This window comes from Alosa pseudoharengus, unplaced genomic scaffold (assembly GCF_046254945.1).
Source record: "Alosa pseudoharengus isolate Yale_2024_CS ecotype anadromous, Long Island Sound unplaced genomic scaffold, YU_APseudo_1.1 YU_APseudo_1.1_scf_13, whole genome shotgun sequence".
Taxonomy (NCBI): Eukaryota; Metazoa; Chordata; class Actinopteri; order Clupeiformes; family Clupeidae; genus Alosa; species Alosa pseudoharengus.
Genome location: NW_027468598.1, coordinates 36,256,831 through 36,282,265, shown reverse-complemented (window position 1 = coordinate 36,282,265; position 25,435 = coordinate 36,256,831). Strand labels below are relative to the sequence as shown.

At 40.2% G+C, this 25,435-nt stretch overlaps 1 protein-coding gene and 1 pseudogene across 1 annotated transcript; both read left to right on the top strand.

Moving 5' to 3' along the window:
* Positions 1–11,568, top strand: part of LOC143121420 (succinate receptor 1-like) — a 24,524-nt pseudogene extending 12,956 nt beyond the window's left edge.
* Positions 11,569–12,404: 836 nt separating this feature from the next.
* On the top strand, positions 12,405–23,809 carry LOC143121419 (succinate receptor 1-like). The gene is made up of 2 exons (XM_076281779.1): positions 12,405–12,437; positions 22,859–23,809. The coding sequence occupies exons 1-2, from the start codon at positions 12,405–12,407 to the stop codon at positions 23,807–23,809; spliced, it is 984 nt and encodes a 327-aa protein (XP_076137894.1).
* The last annotated feature ends 1,626 nt before the right edge of the window (positions 23,810–25,435 follow it).

Genomic DNA, 25,435 nt, shown 5'->3' with positions numbered 1-25,435 from the left:
GTCTAAATGTGGAGGATGATCTCCGTGTGGCCGTCTCCACAATTAAACCAAGAATGGACTTGCTGTGTTACGCGCATAGCGCGCATCCATCTCATTAGATGAGATTAACGCTGAAACATAGTTGGCAAAATGTAAATTTGCGCAGCAACAATGTACATATGTTTACAACAGTTTGTGGATATTACCCTGACTGAGATATTCTTCTGTTAAAATGGAAATTAAAGTAATGTTTCAAAGTTAACAGCAATAATGTGCACTCATGTTACATGGATATTATTTTTTGACTTAGGTATTCTGCTTTTATCATATAGTAAATTTCTATATGTAAAATCATAACAGGCTGCTCTGTTCTTTTGTGTTGTCGTTAAGCCCGTGTTTGGATAAGCCTAGTGCGTATGGCCGGTGCACAGATTTTATTTTATTTTTTGAGTCACATCCAGGGATAGTGGGGGTCGCCAGTCTCTGGCACGGTTATTTTAAGGGGGTCGCGGGTTGAAAAGTTTGGGAACCCCTGTCTTACAGGTAAAGGTTTACACAGGGTTATCACTCTGTGTAAACCTGTGTGGACAAATTATGAAACAATTATAACAATTATAATGCTTCTTAACATGAAATTGCGTATTTGGAGAGTTCATCATCTACAGTACATAATATCATTAAAATATTCAAAGAATCCAGAGAAATCTTTGCAAAAAAGGGACAGACCTGAAAAAGTAATATAGGATGGCCGTGGTCCTTTGTACCTCAGATGGCACTGCATTGTTTCTGTATGGAAATCATTGCATGCACATATAATGCCATTGAATATTTCAGGAAAACAATGCCAAAATTAATTCTGAACATATTTAAACAGTATTTCTCCATAGAGGAGTCGTCCAGGTGCTAAAATGGCCTGTCTGCAGTCCAGACCTGTCAAATTAGGTGCATCATGGAATGAAAAACATGACTAAGAGTACCCAGACTGTTGAGCAACTGAAATCCTATATTGGGCAGGAATGAGACAATATTTCATTCTCAAAACACTAGCAAATGATCTCCTCAGTTCCTAAACATTTACAGAATGTTGTTAAATGAAGAGGTGAAGCTGCACAGTGGTACACCGTCCCTTATTCTGAAACATGTTGCTGCATCAAATTTAAAATGTAAAAACATATATCTCCATGAAATAGTCAACATTTTCATTTTCAACATTTAATATGTTGTCTATGTCCCTTTTGCAGATAAATATTGGTTTACGAGACTTGTATATTATCACATTCTGTTTTTATTTGCATTTTACACAACATCCCAACTTTTTTCTGATTTGAGGTTGCATATGAAAGAGAAAGACAGACAGGCGTGTGCTTACTTTGGCCTTCAGCTGTCCAGCCAGGTTCTCATCATGCTTGTTTTATAATATTCGCTGAGTTACAAATTCTGAATCTGCCTTGATAATTATTCTACCTTGTCTTTTATTACTTTTTTGCCTTTGTTTTTGCTTATTAATTATTCTTTATTTTTAAATGATTTTACCTTGTGTTTTATGTTTTCTTTTTATTATGATCTTTACCTTTTAACTATTCTTTGACTATATTGCCCTTCTATGCTTTTATTTGTTGTTTATTATTGTTTGGTTTTGTTTATGTAAAGCACATTGAATGACCTCTGTGAATAAAAATGCGCTATATAAATAAACTTTACTGAATAGTCAAGTCAAGTCGTCACAACATGTTTCTGAGGAGGTGCATGCAGTCGAGTGCATAAAGCCAAGAGATACAGCGGTAATACCAGACCCTGGGACTTTACTAAAATATGAAACATCTCTGGCACCATCTGCTGGAGACCCTTGGAAATAGCCTCTATGTTTTCAGAACGACGGAACTCCCTCACTGCAACACATGTCAAGAACAGGGACCTCGGCCAAACCAACCAGTACCAGGACATGGACCTCATATCCAGGACTTCAGCCAAAACAACCAATACCTTCTAAGGCACCATGACTAATTGGCTGACAGATCCAGTGTACAATGTGATCAAATAGAACTATTGTGTACACGTAACCCTCCATACTGATGTTGAAAACCTATCAAACCCTATTACAGTGTCATAGTAGCCTATGTGTGAAATACAGTTATACATCAGATGGTTACAGCTAAAGTCCACAGAGTTAGGAAATGGCCTCAGCTGACATATCTGTAAATAATGTTGATTTCTCAGAAACTTTTTTGGTATTTTGAAAAACATTTTTGGGCAATAGGGCAATGTTGTCATTAACAAGACCAAGATATACCAAGGTCAAAGCTATTTTGGACTAACAGCACTGCGTGATGGTCACACTCGTCAAGCTTTTATTTCTTCCACTTCCTCCATCAGCTGCAATCTTTTTTAGACACACAAGGCATCTCTGAAGTGCTCCAGTCCAGTTTTAAACCCTGAAACTGCACTTCTAAGAATTTGCAATGACATTCTATTAGCTACTGATGCTGGTGATACTGTTATACTTATCCTTCTAGACCTCACAGCGGCCTTTGACACAGTCCATCATGCCATCCTTCTCTCTCGCCTTGAGCAGTGTGTTGGTATTAAAGGTACTGCCTTCAAGTGATTCAGATCATACCTCTCTGATAGAAGTTTCTCTGTCAGCACAGGCGACTTTGTTTCCTCCTCAGCACCTCTATCCTGTGGTGTCCCTCAGGGATCCATTCATGCACCCATCCTCTTTGCCCTCTATATGCTCCCTTTAGGCTCCATCCTTAGAATAAATGGTATCTCTTTCCACTGCTATGCAGATGACACCCACAGTTATCTTCCCCTGAAAGGTCAAGACTTTTTAAAACCTCTCCTAGACTTTTTAAAACCTCTCCAAGACTGTCTTGATGATGTCCAAGCCTGGATGGCCTTACATTTTTTGAATTTAAATAACAACAAAACTGAAGTCCTGCTATTAGGACCCAGTGGACGTTTCACCCAGGGTATGGACTTAGACTCCCTGACGCCCTATGTAAAGCCCTCTGTAAAGCGCCTGGGTGGGATCATGGACAGAGATCTTACTTTTGACAAACAGGTCAAGTCTGTAGTCAAAGCTAGTTTCTTCCAGTTAAGAAACGTATCTAAAATCAAGCCTAAACCACCATCACATGTAAACACACAGACACAAGCTCACACTGCAATTCACAAATAATAATGTATGTAATTGACAAATAATGTATAATGTACGTAACACATGGTGTGTTATACATGGTCATTAACTGTAGCTTGAGTTGAGGAGATATCCTAAAGCACAAGGCAAACAATCCTTTATTTGAGACAAACCCTTGGAAGTGATGGTCTTTATTTGAGACAAACCCTTGGAAGTGGATGGCCATCAAATGAGACCAATGAATCAAATAGTGAAGTTATTATTTCTCATTCAGAGCTTTCTTGGGCAATGTGACAGTGTGTGCTAGTCCACTCAATGAAAGCTTTATGAATTACTACTATCTGAGAGAATCTGATACTGTATGTTTGAATATTTGTATACACACACTAGATTTCAGTTTTTCATTCATTTTCATTTTGATCATACAAAAGAAGAGGAGAAAAGCAATAAAGAGAAAGAAAGAAAGAAAGAAAGAAAGAAAGAAAGAAAGAAAGAAAGAATCACCTTACAGAACGAGAAGGCCAGTCCAGTGATGATGTGACCTGTGGTTCTTGAACCACTGTGAACATTTCACACGTCTGGACTCTTCATCACATCCTGTGCGAGGCGTTTCTCAGAATGAAAGATGGTTTGATAGCTGGATAAACCCCCTCAGCATTCTAAAGTGTAAATATAAGCCATCTACATTTCCCACACAGAAGACAAGTGACCAAAAGGGGCGGGGGTGTTAGGATAGTGCTGGGCGGTATACCGGTTCACACCGTATACCGGTGTATATTTTCGTTATGATATGAATTTTTAATATACCGCTATACCGGTGTATTTGATTACACAACGTTTGGAACGCTGCGCCGCGCGACAGCGTTTCAGACGGGACTTTTTTCACACGCACGCATGGTGCCACTGTGAGCTTTTACTGTCTATGACTGCGAGGCATAGTGAGGGTAAACACAAAACACCTTAAGTTTTTTCCCTGAAGTATGACCTTTAAGGCTTAATTTCTCCTTAGGTAAGGGGTTTATTTAAGGGTGTTGCACAGAATAATACCTTTAATTGTTTCTTTAGTTAAGGAAAAACGTTAAGAGATACTGCATTGAAAAGGATTTAGCCTACCGTCACGACAATTCTATTGAGATTGTTCAACAGCTGTAACTAGCTGGCTAGTAGGTGATGTCGTTAGTTAGCAACCCACCGAACACAGTGAAGTTTAATTATCATTCATCTCACCTTAAGAATATTCGCTGAAATTATCCAGGTAGCAAGTAAAGCATGTTATAGAGGTGCACTGAGCAATACTAACTGGCTAGTTAGAAATGATCCTGACTGTCATCAGTGCACCAAAACTAACGTTTTTGTTAATGTTTTGCCTAGCGAACCGAACCGAAGCTCATGGCAGGCTAACAAGACATCCATCCACATGAAGTTAACGTTAGCCTACCACTAACGTCATGTTATCCACACAATAACAATACATTTCTGATAGGCCTATTTGACAGAGTAAGCATATTAACAGAGAGGTTTTATTTTAAATTGTATCATTTTCAAAAAAGTATAATTATTGCAAGTTGCACTACTTTTTGTATTGGTTTTATACAAGATGTTTGTGAAATTTGCACAGTAAAAGTTCTGTATTTTGACTGCAATTGTCTTTGCATTCTGATTAGATTCTTCATTAGAATCATGAGTGGCTCTTTGTAAACAGCATCATTTTCTGGGGCCATGCAAAACTGCATTACCACTAGTGTGGAGTTATTCTACATCATGACAGTAAAATAGACCATCCTTAGTCAATGTACTGCAGCAATTCCTCTCTCAACCTGTAGAAAATGCTGTGAACATCTGATTATGCATGGTAAAAAAATACCATCATATACCATGAAACCGTAAGAATTTAGAAAAATAACGTGATATACATTTTTGGTCATACCGCCCAGCACTATGTTAGGACAATTCTAAGAGCCCAGCACTGACAGGGGGCCCCCAGACAGCCCCCCTGATAATACTATATATATGCCCCTGATAATACTATATATATGGGGGGGGACAGCCCCCCTGATAATACTATATATATGGGGGGGGGGGGGGATGTATAATGTTATTGCTATCTTACTGTAGACTATCCTCCATAGTCAACTGTACATATCTGTCTATACGGTTTATACTGCACAAACACTTATTATTTGTACTACTATTATCATGACTTATACAACTAACTACTCTTACTATTAATACTACTGTAACTACTCTTACTGTTAATAATACTGTAACTATTAATATTACTGTAACTACTCTTACTTTTAATGCTACTGTACTCTTACTGTTAATACACTGTAACTGTAAAAAAAAAAAAAAACTTGAATTTCCCTTGGGGATCAATAAAGTATCTATCTATCTATCTATCTATCTATCTGTAACTACTCTTACTGTTATTATTGTGCAAAAATAACACCAATGTAGAATGGCATTAAAGGGAATTAGCTCTTGTAGCTGTACTGTTCTAAAATGTACCAGCAATGTAGGTAGGTAGCCTATAGGAATACAAAAATACTTCCACCAATAGGCAACAAAGTTGCCCTGTTTATTTTCTGTTCTTTCAGTTGCCCTATAGCGATGATAACTGATATAAATTGCAATAAGGTCTACCACTATGTAGGTAACTTAGTTCTTTACACAGGCTTCAGTAATGTTTTGGTAATGCTCTCAATTGAACATTGTATAATTTAAATGTAGCCTATTGAATAATTTGAAATGACACTTTGAATTCAAGCAGAAACTCTTCTTTGATAATTGCTTGTTAGCCTACTTGAATATGGAGATCATGTGCTCCATGGCTACCTCTGATCAGTCAGAGTGATAGTGTAGGCTACACAGAGGACAAAAGGTCAAGATTGTACTTTCTGTAGAGAAGGGCCATCTGAACACAGCAAGTGTTTGTGGTCAGAGAAACGTTAGCCTGTCCATCAGCTATTTATTCTTCATAACTCAGGTTTTTAATAACCTCAGTCTGTCAGTCAGCTCTTCATTTGGCTGATTGCAATCTGCCATCTGAAGAATATGGAAGTTGCAGACAGTTATTGGGGTGTGACCATAGCTTTACGTGTATACTTGGTTAACAAGACAATTAAAAGGAAAGTAAAAGGACAAAAGGTTATCTGAGGATAGAAAAGTTTCCCCCCCAAAAATGCTTTGTAAGGTGGATTGATGTCATATCCCTTATTGGTTTGCCAAGACTTCAGTAATCTACTGAGAAGGTGGACACCAAATTCTGATTGGATTGTTGCATATAGGAAATAGGAGGACCTTTGACCCCTTTGTGAGCATAAAGTATGGAGCACAGCTGATCCAGACTCAGATTTGGCTCAGATCTCAAATTGGGTTAAATATTCTGCAGAATATACATTCACTCTACTGCTCAGTGTTGCATGGGCTTAGACTTAGTCAGGCTGTGTCACTTTGTATTATTGTGATTAAAATGTTGACAGTTCAACGGCTACTTTTGTCTCAGTGGATCGAGGTTTACCTGAGTGCTAATTTGGTCTTGAATTGAACGGGTTTTTTCCACCACACAGGCCTACATTTGTCCATTTTCAGTGATCAACGACACTTAGTTTTAAATAATATGCATATTTAACGGCAATGCAAGGATTTTGTATCTAATTAGGTGTTCCTGACCGATCTGAGGGCCACTTGGGCCAAATATGCCAGGGCCGTTTTTTTGTCCCAGTCTGCCCCTGTATATGTCCATAGTGTTCATGCTGCATATGCATATTTATTCTGCTCTTATAATGTTACTGTTAATACACTGCACATATCCCTGATGTAAACAATACCACTTGCTTAACTGCATAGTTACTACTGTCTGCACTATATTGCATAAACTGTTTATACTGTACTGTCTATCTATACTGTTCACATTGCACTTTTCTGCCTTTTTGCACTTCTGGTTAGACGCTAACTGCATTTTGTTGACTCAACCTCTCTGTACTTGTACTTTGCACAGTGACAATAAAGTTGAATCTAATCTAATCTCATCTAATGTAATGTATGTGGATGATGTTATGCTCATACCCTGAATGTGAACCTACCCATTTCCTGGTTTGCATAGGAAAAACCCATTTTGGGTTGGGGTAGTATGACGATGTATATAGGAAGTCTTAGAAGTCGTCTCTTCTAGCCACAGCCTAACACAGGAATAAAACAGCCTTCAAAATAACCTCACAGCATACATCCACAGTACAATGGTAAGAACACATTTCTTTCAGAAACGAGTCCAATGTGAAAGCTCATTGACTGATTCACTGTTGCAAATGTAAGATGACTGCATGGATATAGAAATACAAAAAATGAATACAGTATGTGTATATAGTTGTATAAAACATGTCATTGACTAAACATAAATTGAGATGAGATGTGTAATTGTTTTGGGCTAACAATGCTCTGTGATAGAATGTCCTGGTAACCAAATTATGGCATCCTATTCTCTCAACAGCAGTTAGGACCAATTGAAATGTCATAGGCATACAAGTACAATAATACACTCTTTTGATTTACTTCATGCAGGTTTTATTGCTCTTTGAGTTCTTGGTTAGTGGACTCAGTTTGCCAACACTCCTTTTTAGCTTGTTACATGAGTAACACGTAGTAGGACTGTCAAATTATTATTACTTTCTTAATCACGATTAATCACTGAATTTCTATAGTTAATCGCAATTAATCTATTATATTAATATATTAATTCTATTATTCTGCATTTCTGAACTTTTTATAAGTCCATATTAAGAATGTAAAGTCTTTCTTACCAGTGTGTCTTGATTGGGAATCAAACGAAAGCAAAGAAAATTACTTTATGAAGTTCAAGTTCAATAATTTATTGCCATGTCAACAAAGTTGATTGGAATTTGTCTTGGTGCCATTCCAGTTAAAAAAAATACAAGACAATACACAGGACAAACACAGGAACATACAGAACATGAAAGACAATCACATAGACAAGCATTCAAATCAGTAAAAAGCAGTAAAAAAAAACTTCCCATAAGGTGTCGAGCAGTAGGCCTAGGCTACATCCATTGCGATACATTGAGATAGCAGAGTTCTATCGAAATGGCTGGCATCATATGTTATGGGTCATCCTAAAAAATTTTTTTAGGATTTTGGTTACTTAAGACATTTCTGTATTACACCTTTCCTACTGTATCTGAAGTTACGAGAACACTGACTTAGGAGCGGCTATTCTGTAATGAATTTCTAAACATACTAAGGTTAACAAACAGATAAGATATGATTTGCGAGTTAGGAAGTTTGTATAATACGCCCCGCAGTAAGTATTAGCATTCTTTTTAGCAGTAAATAATCAGATAATGCATTGGGATTTGGGTAAATATAAAGAAAACACTTTATAAGAACATATTATGACAATTATATACTGTCCTGAGAATGACCAATCTGTCTCTAAAATATATCTCCATACGATACGGGAGGTCACTGCCGCTTATCATCAACCCACTCCGTAGAGTTGAATAGCCTTGTGTGGCGAAGTACAATACTGCCATCTGACCTCCTGCTAGTCTTTTTCGTTTCCTACCAAGTTAGCCTCTCTATCCTCTTCTGCCGTGTTATCCCAATTAAGCTAATTAGCCGGAACTAGCCAACTGGAAGTTTGCGCACAAGGCGGAAGAACATATATTTCAAAATGGGCGTGGCGAAATAAGGAAGTGTATGCTGCCCTCGTACTGTGTTGCCAGCAGGCACAACTAGACAGCTAACTAACTCTGTTGGTCAGAAGTTTCCAATAAATCGAAGGCTTGACTTTTCTTGTCTTTACTGAAGTTACCAACAATACTTCACTTTCAGTCACTCAAAGTACAGACACTCATTGTAAAACTGTAAAAGAATGCAGAAAACATATCTAAGAAATCAACATTACACGTGAAATACAACACAATTAGCTATGCTGCAAACCACATAACTTCAAAGAACAGAGGTAGCTACTAATTAGCATTTTAAACCTGACTTGGAATATCTACGAGAGCTAGCATAGCTTAGCTAACTAAAGTATGCACAAAAGACATAAGTAGTACGAAACTCAAAGATATTTTGTGAGAAATATTCCTCCAACACACATGGTCTACTTACAGATAAGTATAAGTATATAGTATAAGTATAATTATACCATGGTCTAGGTTGAAAAGGGTGTCGTTTAAAAAGTGATATACTACATCTATAAAAAGACATTCCGTTGCTTGACAACACCTGAGTTAGTCTGCTCAGCCGTGACTTCAACATTACACAGCGTTGTGATAAACAGCTGAAAAAACTAACTATTTTAGCTCTAAAACTCATTTAGTATTAATAATTGATTTCATATTTATTTATTATACAGTGACCATGGTATAAACGGGATAATGCCCTTCGATGCGTCCCTTATCAGAAATAAATAGACTTTGCGGTTCACGCCTCCGCGTCGTCCATTTATTTCTGATAATGGACACCTCGTCGGGCATTATCCCTTACGTATATATACTCTTTTGATCCTGTGAGGGAAATTTGGTCTCTGCATTTATCCCAATCCGTGAATTAGTGAAACACACTCAGCACACAGTGAAGTGAAGCACACACTAATCCTGGCGCAGTGAGCTGCCTGCAACAACAGCGGCGCTCGGGGAGTAGTGAGGGGTTAGGTTTTCGTATATGTGTATGTATGTACTGTGCGCATGCATATATGTGTCTCTGTATATATATATATGTGGATATGTAGATGTATGCTTGTTGTATATACGTGTATATGTATGTATTATTAGGGAATGGGAGCTGTTGGGTTGGGGTTGGGGGAAGGGGGCTGTATGTGAGTGAATGTGTATGTTGTACTGTACTGTACTGTAGTATCTTGTCCCTTTGTCTTTGTCCAGTCCTATCGAGGACCCTCTCGAAAATGAGATGCCACATCTCAAGAGGCATTCCTCTTTAAATAAATAAATAAAAAAAAAAAAAGGTGCCTTGCTCAAGGGCACTTCAGCCGTGCCTACTGGTCAGGGTTCGAACCGGCAACCCTCCGGTTACAAGTCCGAAGCGCTAACCAGTAGGCCACGGCTGCCCCAAAATTTTAAAGATAAAATAAAAAATAATATTCAAGGCTTGAAGGTAATAATAAGGTAATTTCTGAAACCGTGTTTATCCAAATTAACCCATGGTAAACTGAACCATAGATATTAGAAAGCTAGATAACGCATTGTCCGTCGAGTTCTATTAGGTGGCATACGTGAATGCGGCCGCCATATTGCTGGGGGCAAACAACTTACTGTCTATGGGCGATACTTGCTGGCAATCAGAGACACTTGTCTGATTTCCAATCAGAGACACCTGTTTCTCCATTGACCTCTAGTGACCAAGAGTAGACCAAGACAGACCAAGATATGTGAAATAAGGCAATAAGAGAAATACAAATAAGATGCATTCCAGTAAGATCTACATTCCAATGCAATAATTCGCTAAGCCTGAAAGAAGTCTCCTGTTCTATGCTGACACAGTTCAAATCCTGGCTTTTGTGTTTTTTGCCTTCTAGGTTGATAGTTGCACTGAACTTACCGTCACCCTCAGGAAGTACTACCTCTGCCCTATGTACGCCCTGGAGTTTACCTTGGGTTTCCTGGGCAACCTAGTGGTCGTCCTGGGTTACCCGCTGTGCCTGCAGGAATGGCGGAGTACCAACGTCTACCTGTACAACCTGGCGGTGTCCGACATCATCTGTGTGTGCGCTCTGCCGCGCCTCTCCTACCTGTACGCCAACGACATGACGGAGACATCGCCGGTCAACTGCGCGCTTAACCGCTACATCCTCTTCGTCAACATGTACGCCAGCGTCCTCTTCATGGCTCTGGTCAGCCTGGACCGCTACCTGCTGCTCCTCCATCCGCAGCGCACCAACACACTGCTCTCTCTCCGAGGAGCTGTCTCGGCCTGTCTGGTCACCTGGGTCGCCGTCCATCTCATGATTAGCCCCCTTCTCCACTACACGGTCAAGAGCCTGGCAGACAACAACTACACGGTGTGCACAGACTTCGCGAGCATGTCGAAGACCTGGGGGTTCCTGGGCTACAGTCTGAGTCTGACGTGTTGTGGGTACGTCCTGCCCCTGGTGTCTCTCTTTGTGTCTACGCACAAGATCGCCTCGTTGCTGAGGACGCAGGAGGGGGTGTTTGCGCAACGAGTGACGTCTTTCAGGAGGCCCTTGCGTATCGTGCAGGTGGCAGCGTATATGTTCCTGCTGCTAAACCTGCCCTACTACGTCATGAAGAATGTGAGGATTTGTGACGAGGCCAATGGCTTACATGCACACTGTCATCGACCCTGTGTTCTACTTTCTTATGACGGAGCGTTTCCGTGAGCTGTTGCTGGCCAGGTTTCACCTGCTGAGAAGAATCATAAGGTCATCCATCCAGACCACGGAACAGTAGAGAATGTACAGAAAGATCTGTGATTCTATATCCTGAACATCAACACATCAACATCAACAATTATTTTAAAGTTTCATAATAGGTGCTACAAATACTTGAACTGCGCATTCTGACACCAAAGTCCAGCCTTGAAAGGGGTTGTGTGGAGTACTGGGAAGTCACGGAATACATGTGACAGGATTACATATTTAAAATACATCATTTAAGTTACTGTATTTGAATACATTTACAAATGAAATGGGTGGTATTCTGAATACAATTTCATACGAATCAATTTAAGGGAATGCATTTTAAATTGTCATAACATCTCGGCCAAGGCTTTTCAAACTCAAATGAAAATACTTCTAAAACAAACCATGTAGCCTAAGTATATCCCAGGTGGTTCTTTTCTCTTTCTCTTTCTGTTTGAGAGTCTAAATGAAAAACCTTGCAGGGAATGCGAAATTAGTTTTGTAGTAGGCCAATCCAGCCAGCATGTTTTAGGCCTGTATAAGTTCTGATTTCTTGACCGAGAATTGAGCAAAAAAAAATCATATAACTCCCATTGTGCTGTTAAAATTAATTAAAAAAATATCTGTTTATACCTTGTTTGGGTTTGGGTCTTTTAGCCTATACTCAGAAAAAACGAATCTGTTAGGCTCTTTGACATGATGACATTAACTAACTAATCTGTTAGGCTCTTTGACATGATGACATTAAATCTGTTAGGCTCTTTGATATAATGACATTAACTAACTAATCTGTTTGGCTCTTTGACATAATTACATTAAGGGCCCTTTCGTGCACCTGGCGATGCGAGTTTTATTCATATCGTACACAGTCAGTGATTTGTCGCCATGCGCTCCACTTTTATGAAACCCTGCGCCCAGGTGTGTGCTAATTAACAACATAAAGTGTGGTCTGGGGCATGATCCAAAAATTACTATCTTACATCTCCTAAAAATCATTACGCCAGTGACCAAGTCTATATAGTGAAATGCACATATAAAGCACAGCTGAAGACGCACTGTCGCAAGATGTAAGCAGCCCATAGCAACCTGTCCCAAACCACACCTCTGCAGGACAAATATCCTTAGGATTTTTATTCAGTCATTCGAACATTATTGGGGTAAGTCTTGATTTTTTCAGGGTACGTTTTCATAACCCCTTGTCAGTCGATAAAGTAAATAACTGTGTAGAACTGTTATGCTGTTGACTATGAGACGTTAGTTTCACTTTGCCTAAGAACAACCCTTTAAACCCAGCACCCAGCGTTTGATCACAAAATCACACCACTAAATTAGCAAATGTGAACTGGACACGCTTTAAATGTCTTAAAACTTTGCACCTCTGACCAGACGTTTCAGAACGGCAAAATAGGGCCCGAAGTGTTTCATAGCACATAGTCTTATATATCAATCCATCCTCACTGTAAACCAGGTTGTGGGCTGCTGTTAATATTAACTAACGTCACATAAGCTTACATGTCTCATCCAATTCTTTTTTTTAAGTATATTTTTGGGGCTTTTTATGCCTTTAATCAGACAGGACAGTGGAGAATGACAGGAAGTGAGTGGGAGAGAGAGTGGGGGTGGGATTCCAGACTATACATTTCAATGATATAGGATGGCCCGCCAGGCTAGAGAATGACAGGAAGTGAGTGGGAGAGAGAGTGGGGGTGGACAGGAAGTGAGTGGGAGAGAGAGTGGGGGTGGGATCCGGAAAGCACCACGGGGTGGGAATGCCCAGCCAGTCGTGCCATTGGCCGGGGCCGTCTCATCCAATTCTAATCAAATATAACACAATGCTGATGTATTCCAAAGAATTCAGAATATGTTACTCACTTTGGGTAATCTATTGGAATACATTACAAAATACATTTTAGGGTATGTATTCTGTAATCTGTAGTGGAATACATTTTAAAAGTAACCTACTCAACACTGGATGTGTGTAAAATATGATATAGTGTTGTCAAGGTAAGAATTTCAATGGATCAAAAAATAAATTATATCTTATATTAAATAAATTATATCTTATCTAATCTTAATGATGGCCATAGCGGTGGCTTTATTAATATATTTAAATAAATTCATTAACATTTGTAAGACATTAGTATATTTTTTTACACTACAGGAATCACATACTACAACATATATTCATACCAACACGATCAATTTGTGACTGGGATGTTTACATATCAGTTCAGATAGTTACCACTTGGGGTCGCTATTTACATGACATGGAATTCCGTATGTGGTGATCAGAGCCAGGAAGTCTGCACGAATGTAACTTTAGTAGTTGAATGCAATTGAGTCTGGGCATTTTTGATGACATTGTGTCAGAAGTGGCCCATTGAACTCACTGTCTGCAAACAGAAGTTGTTGAAACAACGACATGGCGTAGTTTCATGCGCCAGAGCAGTTTGACTTCACCCAGCCGTCAACATGGCCGGTCTGGAAGCAACGTTTTTCTCGTTATCGAATTGGTATGAAGCTCGACAAAGAACAGGGTGCACATTTACCTTTGTTGAGGATGAGGAGGATTGCTATGGAAAAGTTATAAAGAAGTTCGATTAACATTTTGTGCCGAAGCGGAATATTATCCACGATCTTGCTGCTTTCACAGACACTCGCAACGACGGGGAGACTGTTGTATGAAAGAATATTAGACTTAAATGTTTTGTACGTGTGTATCACGTTTTGAAACTGTAGAAATTATTTGTAACTGAAAAAATTATCTGTATAAGTAATTGTCAATATTACAAATATTCCAAAAAGCGGTCCTTACAAATATTTTCTGCAGGTGCACAGACTTTTGCACCACCTTAGGGATGACAAGCGTCTCATATGTATTGTGTGTGTGTATCAGGATTTGTAACTGTACAGTAAAACTGATTTGTGATTTAACAAAAAAAAACATTTTAAGTATTACTCATACTGTATGTCCTTTACTTACAAATATATTCCACAGGTACTATTGTTAAAAATCTAGGAGTTTCCTTATATTTCAAAGATAAGGAAGTCCTTATCCTTACCAGACGCTGATAAATTAATCCATGCTTTTGTCACCTCAAGGATTGATTATTGCAATGCTCTATATGCTGGTTGCAATAACACCTGTCTAAAGAGCTTACAGCTTATACAAAATGCAGCTGCTCGCACACTCACTAGAACTAAAAAAATATGAACATATTTCCCCTATCCTGGCTGCCTGTTAAAAGTCGCATTGACTTCAAAATATTGGGACCACCTATATTCATACCACAAATAAGGTTTCTAACATACAAAGCCAATAATGGCCAGGCACCAGAATATTGTGACGTTCTAAGGTTCAGAGTCAGAGCTTTGTTCAACGCAAGCTTTATTCGTCAGGAAACGAGGGCAGGGACTGTGTAAATGTTAATGATGATTCGAGAAATGCTCCAAAGCAACTGAGAAAAACTGTACACTTTTGTGCAAAAAACTTTATATTTTGACCAAGGCTCAAAGAAAACATGCCAGAGAGGTAGCCCACCCCTCCCTTCAGTATTCCCAGAGAGGTGACTCAGCCCCTCCCTTCAGTATTCCCAGAGAGGTAGCCCACCCCTCCCTTCAGTATTCCCAGAGAGGTAGCTACCCCTCCCTTCAGTATTCCCAGAGAAACTCCATGCAGGGTTTTGTTTTTGTTTGGGGGACAGGCTGCCCCCACTTTGATTGTTTCCAGATTTCGGAGCCTGGACTGTCTACAGAGGGGGGGTTTTTTCACAGTGACTTGGATTGAAGCTGTATGTAAAACAGGAACATCATATTACTAGACTACTATATTTAGCAGCGCTAAGCTATCACTAAAGATGACCTGCAGCACCATCTTGATTTTTTTTTGTGAGCAAAAGGGATAATGGATTTTTCATAGTGAAGCACATTTATTTGGGGGTCTACAGCTCTCAAGATCACGTCGCATCACTCCGAACCCATTTGTATAGTCCGATTTGTGTGAATGACACCAGGTGCTTCAAGCTCGTAATTGTATTTGAGTTAAAGTATAACCTGCCTCATAAATCCCCAGATCGTAAAAACTCAAGAAGTAAAAGACAAAGCAGCTTTTACCATGGCCACCAATCACAAAGCTCCTGCTTTTACCATGGCCACCAATCACAAAGCACCATGGCGCCAGACTGGCTAGAACAATAGCAACAAACAATGTTTATTGGGGGAGCCGTTGGAAATCCCCAAACCTGTATATCAAGGAATTTAACATCTGTGCATAAATACAGTTGAAACTGTTATCAGAGCAAACAAGCTGCAAGAAGAGGAAAAAATGGAAGAAAAAATGGATGTCTCTCCCTCCATGCAGCATGTTTTGTCAACCCAGCAAGTTATGAGTGCCCGCGTGTAGCCTTGCCTTCCACTACTGCGGTCTCCTTCTCTACTCCAGCTAATCAACCCTCCCCTATGGCAAGCCGATTGAGCATTTATTCAGATATCTTGATATCAGGCATAATTGTCATGGACATGCAAGCCATTTCTGTCCACTAGTTAACTAGTGTGCATATTTTGGCCCTCACTAGTTAAAGGAAAATTCCGTTTTTTAGCACTTTAAGGCCCTTTTCTGGTTTGTTTTGGATGAACTAGAGTGGTGGACACCGAGATTTTGACGTTTGGTCCTGTCTCGACTTTTCTTCAACACTTACATCTCGACGGGCACTGCACTTGATATCATTGGTCCAGCCTTCACTTGTTATCATTGGTCCAACCAATCACATTGATAAGAGATTCCTAGCATTACTTCCTACTTCGCCTAAACATTACAAACTGACAATAAACAGCATCAACAGTCAGGAAATAATGTATGTGGGTCTACCTTTGTTATAAATACATTTCAGCATTTTTCCAACTGCATTTTTTGACGTTTGCATGTGTTGCTGCTACTGTTTCATGTTTGAGGGAAACGGTTAGAACTATGGTATTAGAACTATGGAATTCCAGACTAGATCTTTCAGGAAACGGTTAGAACTATGGTGTTCCAGACTAGATCTCCCAGAAAGAAGATGTAGGTGGGCGGGGCCAGGCTAGACAGGATGACATTACAGATTAGATATGAAAAGTGGCAGTGGAAGCAATAAAACGGTAGTAACGGCTCCCACACACAGCTGCGTGCATCGCGTTGCTGGAGACGCATCCCATTCACTTTACATGGGCTCACGTCATCCGTTGCCCAACTGAATTGTGGGTCCGTTGGGTCGCGTTTCTCCCGCCGCTCGCGTTGAGGAGTTCAGCTGTTGCTGCACCGACAGACGGCACCGGCCAGTCAAGCCAATCTACGGACGGCACCAACCACATTACGGTTTTACTTCAAGTCATTTGCATAGCTACCGTCGGGAACACCCACTGGTATGCGTTGACGGAACGCAGCTGTGTGTGGGAGCCGTAACGCCAGCAAGCATTAAACAAGTGCAGCTGGAGGAATGTGCAAATTTATACAGCAATATATATATATATATATATATATATATAAATATATCTGTGTATAGTGGTAGGCCTTTGTGTTTCCTGGTTCATATGCAAACAGACCCGGGGCCAGACCATGGTGTGACTGAAATGTGAGGAGGGGGCGTTGCCAAAAACCCAATAACTTAGGCATGCAGCGTACATTTGTAGCCTACAAGCAATACCTGATGTAGTGCTATCAAAACACACGCCCACAGAGCCGACATAACCCAATGAACCGCTATGATTCTAGCTCCCCTGTACCTCAAATGAAATGGACTGTCACGTTGGATCCAAGAACTTGTGTTAAATTGAGTAGGGCCATTAATGTTTTGAAATAAGATAAATTGTTATTTTGTACATAAAATAACTAAGGGGGCGTGGTTGTTTTTAACTAATTGAGCGCCAAAAACATAATATTACGTTTTTCCTTCCCATGTGTTGAGTGCCAAAAACGTAATATTACGTTTTTAGCTTTTTTTAAAAAAATTACGAAACTAGACACTCTAACACACCTTATATGTGATTTTGGGAACTCTGTGATGAAATATATGACGATCGAAAACTCATGAAAATGCACAATCTGGACATTTTATCTGGACATTTTATCATAACTCGGTTGCCGCTTTGGGTCGAATCAGTGACACATGCACGTCAGGTCAAAACCAGGCCATTTTCGTGGGTCTATCACTAGGTGGCAGTCTCGCCAGGTCTCGCTAGGTCACTTCCCGGAAACTTTACAGGCAACAAAATCAGCGATTTTGATGAAAACTAGCCACTGTTTAGCTTGCGATTTCTCAGGAACAGAAGCATGTAGAAATACACGGTTTTCACCCACTGAGAGCTTAAAGTCTCACCTTTCAAACGAGCCATTGTATGTGTTCATTGCTATAACACAGAATATGCTGTGGCTGTACAAAAATCATCAACAATGGTCTATATTGCTGGCACTCAAAGCTTCCAAAAACAGCTTGGCATTCAATGAGTTAAGGGGGCGACGCCCCCTCGTGATGTCGGGCCTGTATGCAAACTAACTGCTTCATGATGCAGGAGGACTACAAAGCAAGAGACACAGGACACTCACTGGGAGCAATACACAACATTTGAGAGCAATGGTAAGAACACATTTCAGAGATATGCTTGATGATATTAGCCTACTTTTAATTCTGCTGTTTATGTAAAGGTGAATGAATGACAGAGTACTATTTTCGTAGTATTTTATTGTCATATGGTCATCTGGCCCAGGCTCTGAAAAGTGAAAACCCATAAAATATCAGATTACAGGTAATTGCATTGTGGCAAAATGTGTGATAATTCATCAAGGACTGTGCGATGGTCTCATAGCTAAGAACAGCTGGAATGCCATGATATCCGCAATTAATGTGCAAGCTAGGCTTACCCCTTCTAATGCGTCAAAAATTGGTCATTCATTTCCTATGGTAACTCATGCATAGTTGTCTGTTTATTTGCAATATTTTAGCAAATATATGTATTTCATCCTTCAATATGTCAGATATCCATTAAATAACTTGTTTGTGAACACTGCAAATCATTTTTTTTCCCTCTTTAACATTATAAGCAAACATTTGTATAAACGTTTTTGCATTATTATATCCAGTTTTCAGACATGGGTCAAACAAATCCTATGCTATTTCATACTGTACATTTTTGTGTGTTCCTTTCCTATATTTATTGAAAGTAATTTATTTTATCATTCAATAGTGCTTGTATTTATCATATAGCTGATTTTTTATTGCTACATGTAGTTATTTTTACTTTTCCTGTCTTATTTTCTGAATAAACATAGTTGTTCTATTACTACATCAAGTGTGTGGGCGAAAAAGACCCATTCAAGTATGTTTTGTTTTTAATAAAAACAAACTATAACAAAATTGTTTTGTTAAAACAATAATCTTAGAATAATATTCTTAGACTTGATCTAGTGTTTTAATCCAAATAGTAATATTTCACAAATTTACTTGCACCTACTAATGAAAGCAGGGATAGAGATGGCCCATGCCAGGGCTCGAATTATCTTTATCAAATTATCTATCTCATAAAAAGTTGGCACACCCCGTGCATAGCCTAACAAGGCGATACAATTAAATAGCCTAGGCACAAGTGGTGCTTTTGTGCAGTAGGCCTATATGCGCACAGTAGGACTAGGCTTTACCTTGACACACGCACACAACAGACAGAGATTTTTCCATAGAAATGGATTCCTTTTAATTAATTTCAACATATTATTGATTGTAATAGTCCACATGTCAGTTAGTTGCCTTGCTCAAGCTCTGAATGGCAGAGGATAGCTACAGAACAGTTCACACAATCATTGAAGTAGGCTGCATTATGGGCCATAATGTATGGCTTTGTCAATCAGCATAGAAGAGGTGAAGTGCAAGTTCAACAGCAAACAGGACTTTTCAGCACATATCAAACCATGTAGGCTAGCCCAATGAACGCCTATGTAAATAGACAAAACACTCGCATCAAAGCAGGGTGACTCCTTCAGACTTGCAAGTGCTGTCAAATCGATCGTATACGGTTTGCTCATATAGTCTAGTGGTGTGGTGGTGAAGTGCAGTCATGCTGCGTTCAAAAACGTAGGGTAGACTAGGTCTATGTCCCGTAGTAGCCTATATTTTAATTTAAAGCAACACCAAAGAGTTTTTTGTACCTTAAAATAATGTTTCCAAAATCGTTTCAGTGGTTAATCAACTCGTAACAGGGTGAACGGCACTTCTGCATTCGCTTCGCGGCCCTCTATCGGCTATAACCGAACTATGTAAGTTTGCCAGATCAGGTAGCGGATCTGTAGTTCCATGGAATGAGACATAAGAAACTACAAATTTGACTTGCATCTGATGTCGCAATACATCGTACTTTCATAAAATCATGCAGCATATTCTACCTTGTCTGACATTGTTATTTGCAAAGCCAGTGCTGGACAAACAAATAGCGTGCGTTAGAGATGCGCGGTTCGCGGTTACAGCCGCGGACTCCGCGGTTAAACTGCGGATTGGGCGGATGACGTGAAGAAATATAATATTTTAATTAAATTCGGGTGGCGGTTGAACCAATCAAATGAAAAAAATATAGCCTATACATTGTTAAATTGTGTTACCTACATCCGAAAAAAACGAGCACACTTTGAAATAGTCAAATTTCCATCAGGCAGTTTGGCCTAGTTGCTTCTATGCATGCTGCTTTGTTTATCTATCAGAGACGGTGTTGCGGAATTGGTGTATTCCGATGTTTTACTGAGCAACCCCTCACGCACGCACACACACACACACACACACACACACACTAAAGGTAACAAAGTTTAAATTAAGTAGCCTATCGTAGCCTACCAGCATGTTTTTCTCTCCAGTGTGCAATAAGAAAGTAGAATAGGCTACAGTGCAAGTTGACAGATGATTCATCTCCCATGTCGCGTCTCGTTGCAGAGCCTTGGTAGGCCACTAAGCAAATCTGCAACCTAGCTGCCAGTATTGGAGGAGGCCTAAACATCTCGTAGATGAGACTGACTGGGTTATTTTGTTTCGATATTATATATAAAACACATAGTCATTTTAGCCTACCATTCAGGGAATAGGCATTTAAAAGGGAGACAGATTATGGTGTGATATGACTCAGAACTGACATCGGGCAATGGCAGTGCGAGATGTTCAGAACGTAAGAGCTAAAACTTCTACAAGCTCAGTAACATCCACAGCGGAAAAAAGAAGGTAAGAAAAATAGTCGGAAAACTTAGATGTGTAAGGCAAGGAAGCAAGTTGTTACTAAAAATGTAAACATGCACGTTGCACTGCTGTGCGGTGGGTTACAGTGCGTAAAGTAGCCTATAATGTGAATGACTTGTTATTTTATTAAGGATTTCTTTCTTTTTGCAAAAAATAAAGTACAATAGGCATTAATTAGTAGGCTAAATAGCAGCATGTTGAAATGATGTGCTAAATTGCTTTTTTTATTACAATGATACAATTGTAGGCTACAGGCTGCGTTTTATTTGGAGACTTTTGCGAGACAGAGACTGAGTTTGCTGCTGATATTCTGGGGATAGGCTACAACATAGCCAATGTAGGACTTCAGCCTTTTAATATATTTGCTGCATTGGATCAGTCTTTCTAGAACAGGCAAGAGCTTTCTAGCCTCACGTCAGCAGCACCGCATCACCCATATACATTAAAACAACCAGCGGATGGCGGGCGGGTGCGGATTTGAAAATTGGTCAAAAAACGTTGGTGCGGATGGATGGCGGATGGATGATAAGTTTTGCTATGCGGTTACGGTTGAAATAATAGCCCATCCGCGCATCTCTAGCGTGCGTGCGACAGAGGAAACCTTCTTTGGTGTTGCTTTAACGTCTTTAATGGTTAGAGATCGCACAGGGATGGATAATGATCGGTTGTTTAAGATTAAATGCCAGACACCTTCAGATATGAGAGACCCCCTCAGGTTTTTGACTTTGTTGCTTTCATGGGAGCCAGTCCTCACTCTATGGGAGCTCGGCTCCCTCTGGCTCCCACGTAATTCGAGCCCTGGCCCATGCGTCCATAGGGCTCTTGTCCAATGTACTGGATGTTACTACCTTTGATGCCTACACTAACTGCACAATACATTGATAATGAGCTGGGAAAATAACTTGTCATGCCACACAGGAAGAGCAGTATGGAGGTCACTTCCTTCTTCCAAACCCATATAGGCTAAATCCCAAGACTCCCTAAGCCGTGAACCCTCAAAAACAGAACTGACATTAAATCAATTTCATGTTTGGCCTGATGACAGTTAAGTCTTTGAGGGTTCAGGGCTGAGGTGGGAATATTGAGATTCAGCCATTATTATATTGAAATATGTGGAAAAAGGAAACCAAACAGTCACAAAAGGGCATCAGAGAGGAAGGACAAGTGAAGTGGAGGAGGAGCTGGAGCTGCACAGAAACCAAGAATACTAAAAGTTGGAAGCTGTGTTTCCAATGCACTAAGGCTGTGTACAAGGGCAAACATGTAATGGTAATTTGCATGTGTCATGTAGTACTAAAATGGCTATTTATTGTACTTAATCAGCTTCAATTTATTTAGACCAAATTCCTTGTATACACAAGTATACTTGGCCTAGAAACCTGATTTACGATTTACATTTACATTAAAGGGTTGTCAACAGAGATCACGTTTTTTTACAGTGTGTTGAGGACACAGGCAGCTAGCCGATGGTGAAGTGACGTTTGCTGTAAGTGACAAAAAATGTTTCAGCCTAAAAAATTTATGCCATCGCTTAGAGTACCTTTAAAGGAACCGTATGTAAGAAAAATATTTCAATTAATCATAAAATGGCCCTGATATGTCACTAGACATTAAGAAATCATGTTCATTTCAAATACTTATATCACTGACAACAGTTGTCCGGCCAGGATATTGCCTTTTAAAAAGTGAAGTTGCAGCCCTCAACTGATGTCGATGTTGTGTTTTGTCATGTCATGTTGTGTTTTGGCCTGATGCGCCACCCTCCACCTATCTACTAATCACGAAGTCAGTAGTGTTTCGCCATCAGGGTTGGCAACCTCGAGTCGAGGGGGAGGGGATACACCGCTCTTCAGTATTTTGAAAGTGATTGCAGTACCAGTTTTGGCCACAATCTTACATATGGTTCCTTTAATGTAAATGTAAACTAACCTGGAGTGAGCTGCCTTGCTACAACGGCGCTTTGGGAGCAGTGAGGGGTTGCCTTGCTCAAGGGCACTTCAGCCGATCCCACTGGTCAGGGATTGAACCGGCAACCCTTCGGTTACAAGTCCGTTGAAGCCTCTGTCCAAATTCTGACTTTTGTCTTTTTTTGCCTTCTAGGATGATAGTTACACTGAACTGACCTTCACCCTCAGGAAGTACTACCTCTGTCCTATGTACGCCCTGGAGTTTACCTTGGGTTTCCTGGGTAACCTAGTGGTCGTCCTGGGTTACCCGCTCTGCCTGCAGGAATGGCGGAGTACCAACGTCTACCTGTACAACCTGGCGGTGTCCGACATCATCTGTGTGTGCGCTCTGCCGCGCCTCTCCTACCTGTACGCCAACGACATGACGGAGACATCGCCAGTCAGCTGTGTGCTCAACCGCTACATCCTCTTCGTCAACATGTACGCCAGCGTCCTCTTCATGGCTCTGGTCAGTCTGGACCGCTACATGCTGCTGCGTTACCCATTCCACAACCACATCCTCCTGAGGGCACGTGTTGCTGTCCTCGCCTCCATCTTCACCTGGGTCCTTGTCAACATCGAGATGACCCCTCTGGTCTACTACGCCATCAGGGACAGCATCCGCATGAACGGCACCGTGTGCCATGACTTTGCCAGCCTCTCGAGGTCCTGGGACTTCCTGGGCTACAGCTTGGGTCTGACGGTCGTGGGGTACATCCTGCCCCTGGTGGTCCTTTTCTGGAGCTCTCAGAAGATCGCCGCCATGCTGAAGACTCAGGAGGAGGCCTTCCAGCAGCAGTTGGCAACCTCATTCAGGAGGCCACTGCGTGTCGTGAGGGCAGCTGCATACATGTTTCTGCTCCTCTACTTGCCATACCACATCATGAGGAACGTGGAGATCCTGTCACCAATGTTGGCTGGACTGTCAGACTGCACCCGCATCCATATTGAGGCGGTGTACATCGTGACGAGGCCAATGGCTTACGCGCACAGCGTCATCAACCCCATCTTCTATGTTCTTATGACGGTGCGTTTCCGTGACCTCCTGTTGGCCAGGTTTCAACAGTTGAAAAGAGTCACAAGGTCATTCATCCAGACATCATGACAGTAGAAATCATTAACAATGTATGTGACCTGTACTTGCATCCATAATTCTGCTTTGGGATCTTTCTAAGAAAAAACAAATATATGTATACTGTACTTTTATAAATCTGTTTATTGATGGAAATTACACAGTAAATACATAATAATACTGATAATAATAACCTTAGTAAATCATAGTTATCATTTGTAATTGCCCCAAGTTGCCCCAAGGCTCTCGAACTCTATCCCACCACACATCAAGTCCTGTCCCACAGTTTTAAATCCAATTTAAAGAGCTACCTCTTCTCTCTCGCTTTTACTTCCTCCTGAGACTTCCTCTCTCTCATGTACTTTACTTGCTTTTTTAAGTTATTTTATTACTTTTATGTTTTTCATTTGCATGTTTTACTGTTTTTATTGTATTTTTTTATTATCATTATTACTTTTATGTTTTTCATTTGCACGCAGGGACAGACTGGCCATCTGGGATACGGGGTATTTTCCCGGTGGGCCGACGCACCTTTTGGGCCCATAAAATAGTATAGGTATCGAAGCCCGTTTCCGCCACAAAAAACCTGCCAGATACTAAGTCAAAATTATGAGATTTAAAGTCATAATTATGAGATTTAAAGTCATAATTATGAGATTTAATGCAGTTTGGGAGGGAAAGAGCAAGCAGCGCCTCTCATCTGTGTGGCTCATGTGACATGTAGGCCTACATGATCTACCTGCTATCACTTCACTGCTTGACACTACCCTATATGGAGACATATCTCATGTTATCAATGAAGAAAACATTTCAGAAATTATGTTTTGTGCAAATTTGTTAGCAGGCTACAATAAATTCCCTAACAGACAACAGCCTAATTTCGAGGTATCACTGGACTATTAAAGACAGATTCAGAATTTGTTACTCAGTGCAGTTAGGAGAAGGCATCTGAGAACAGTTTTAAGTCTAAATTTAAAACTGGTTTAGTTTAGTTCTAACAGCAGGTTTTACTTACAGGTTCTTCTCCTATAAATAAGCATTGCTTTAAAGTCAATTCTGTTACTTACTGGAAGCCAATGCAGGGACTTAAGAATTGGAGTAATGTGGTCAGTTCTTTTAGTTTTCGTGAGAATCCTAGCTGCTATGTTTTGTATCACCTGATGCTGTTTGATAGTCTTTTTAGGAAGGCCTGAAAAGCCTATTGCAGTAATCAACCCTGCTGGAGATAAAGGCATCACTTAGTTTTTCTAAATCATGTTTTGACATTCAGCCCTCTAAGCCTCCTTCTTTTTACCAGATATATGATAACTAGATGTACCGCAGAGCGGTACAAAATATGACCGCCGCCCAGTCCAGCACATTTTTTCCACAAAAATAAATCACGCTGAAAGGCCTATATGATTCTAACTGTCTCACTAAATTGCATTATCCACACTCAATTCTCACTGGTATCTGCTAGACAACAAGTACCAAAACATGATTAGTTCATAGATTTCACATGTAAAATTCATTTTATACAACCCCACCCCCATCTTGCCTGTTCATAATTCTGAGAAATTCTTGAATTGTGTGCATGTGTGCGTGTACACGTTTATGTTTATGTGTGTGGGTGTGTGTGTGTGTGTGTGCGTGCTTGTGTGTTTGCCTGCGTATGTGTGT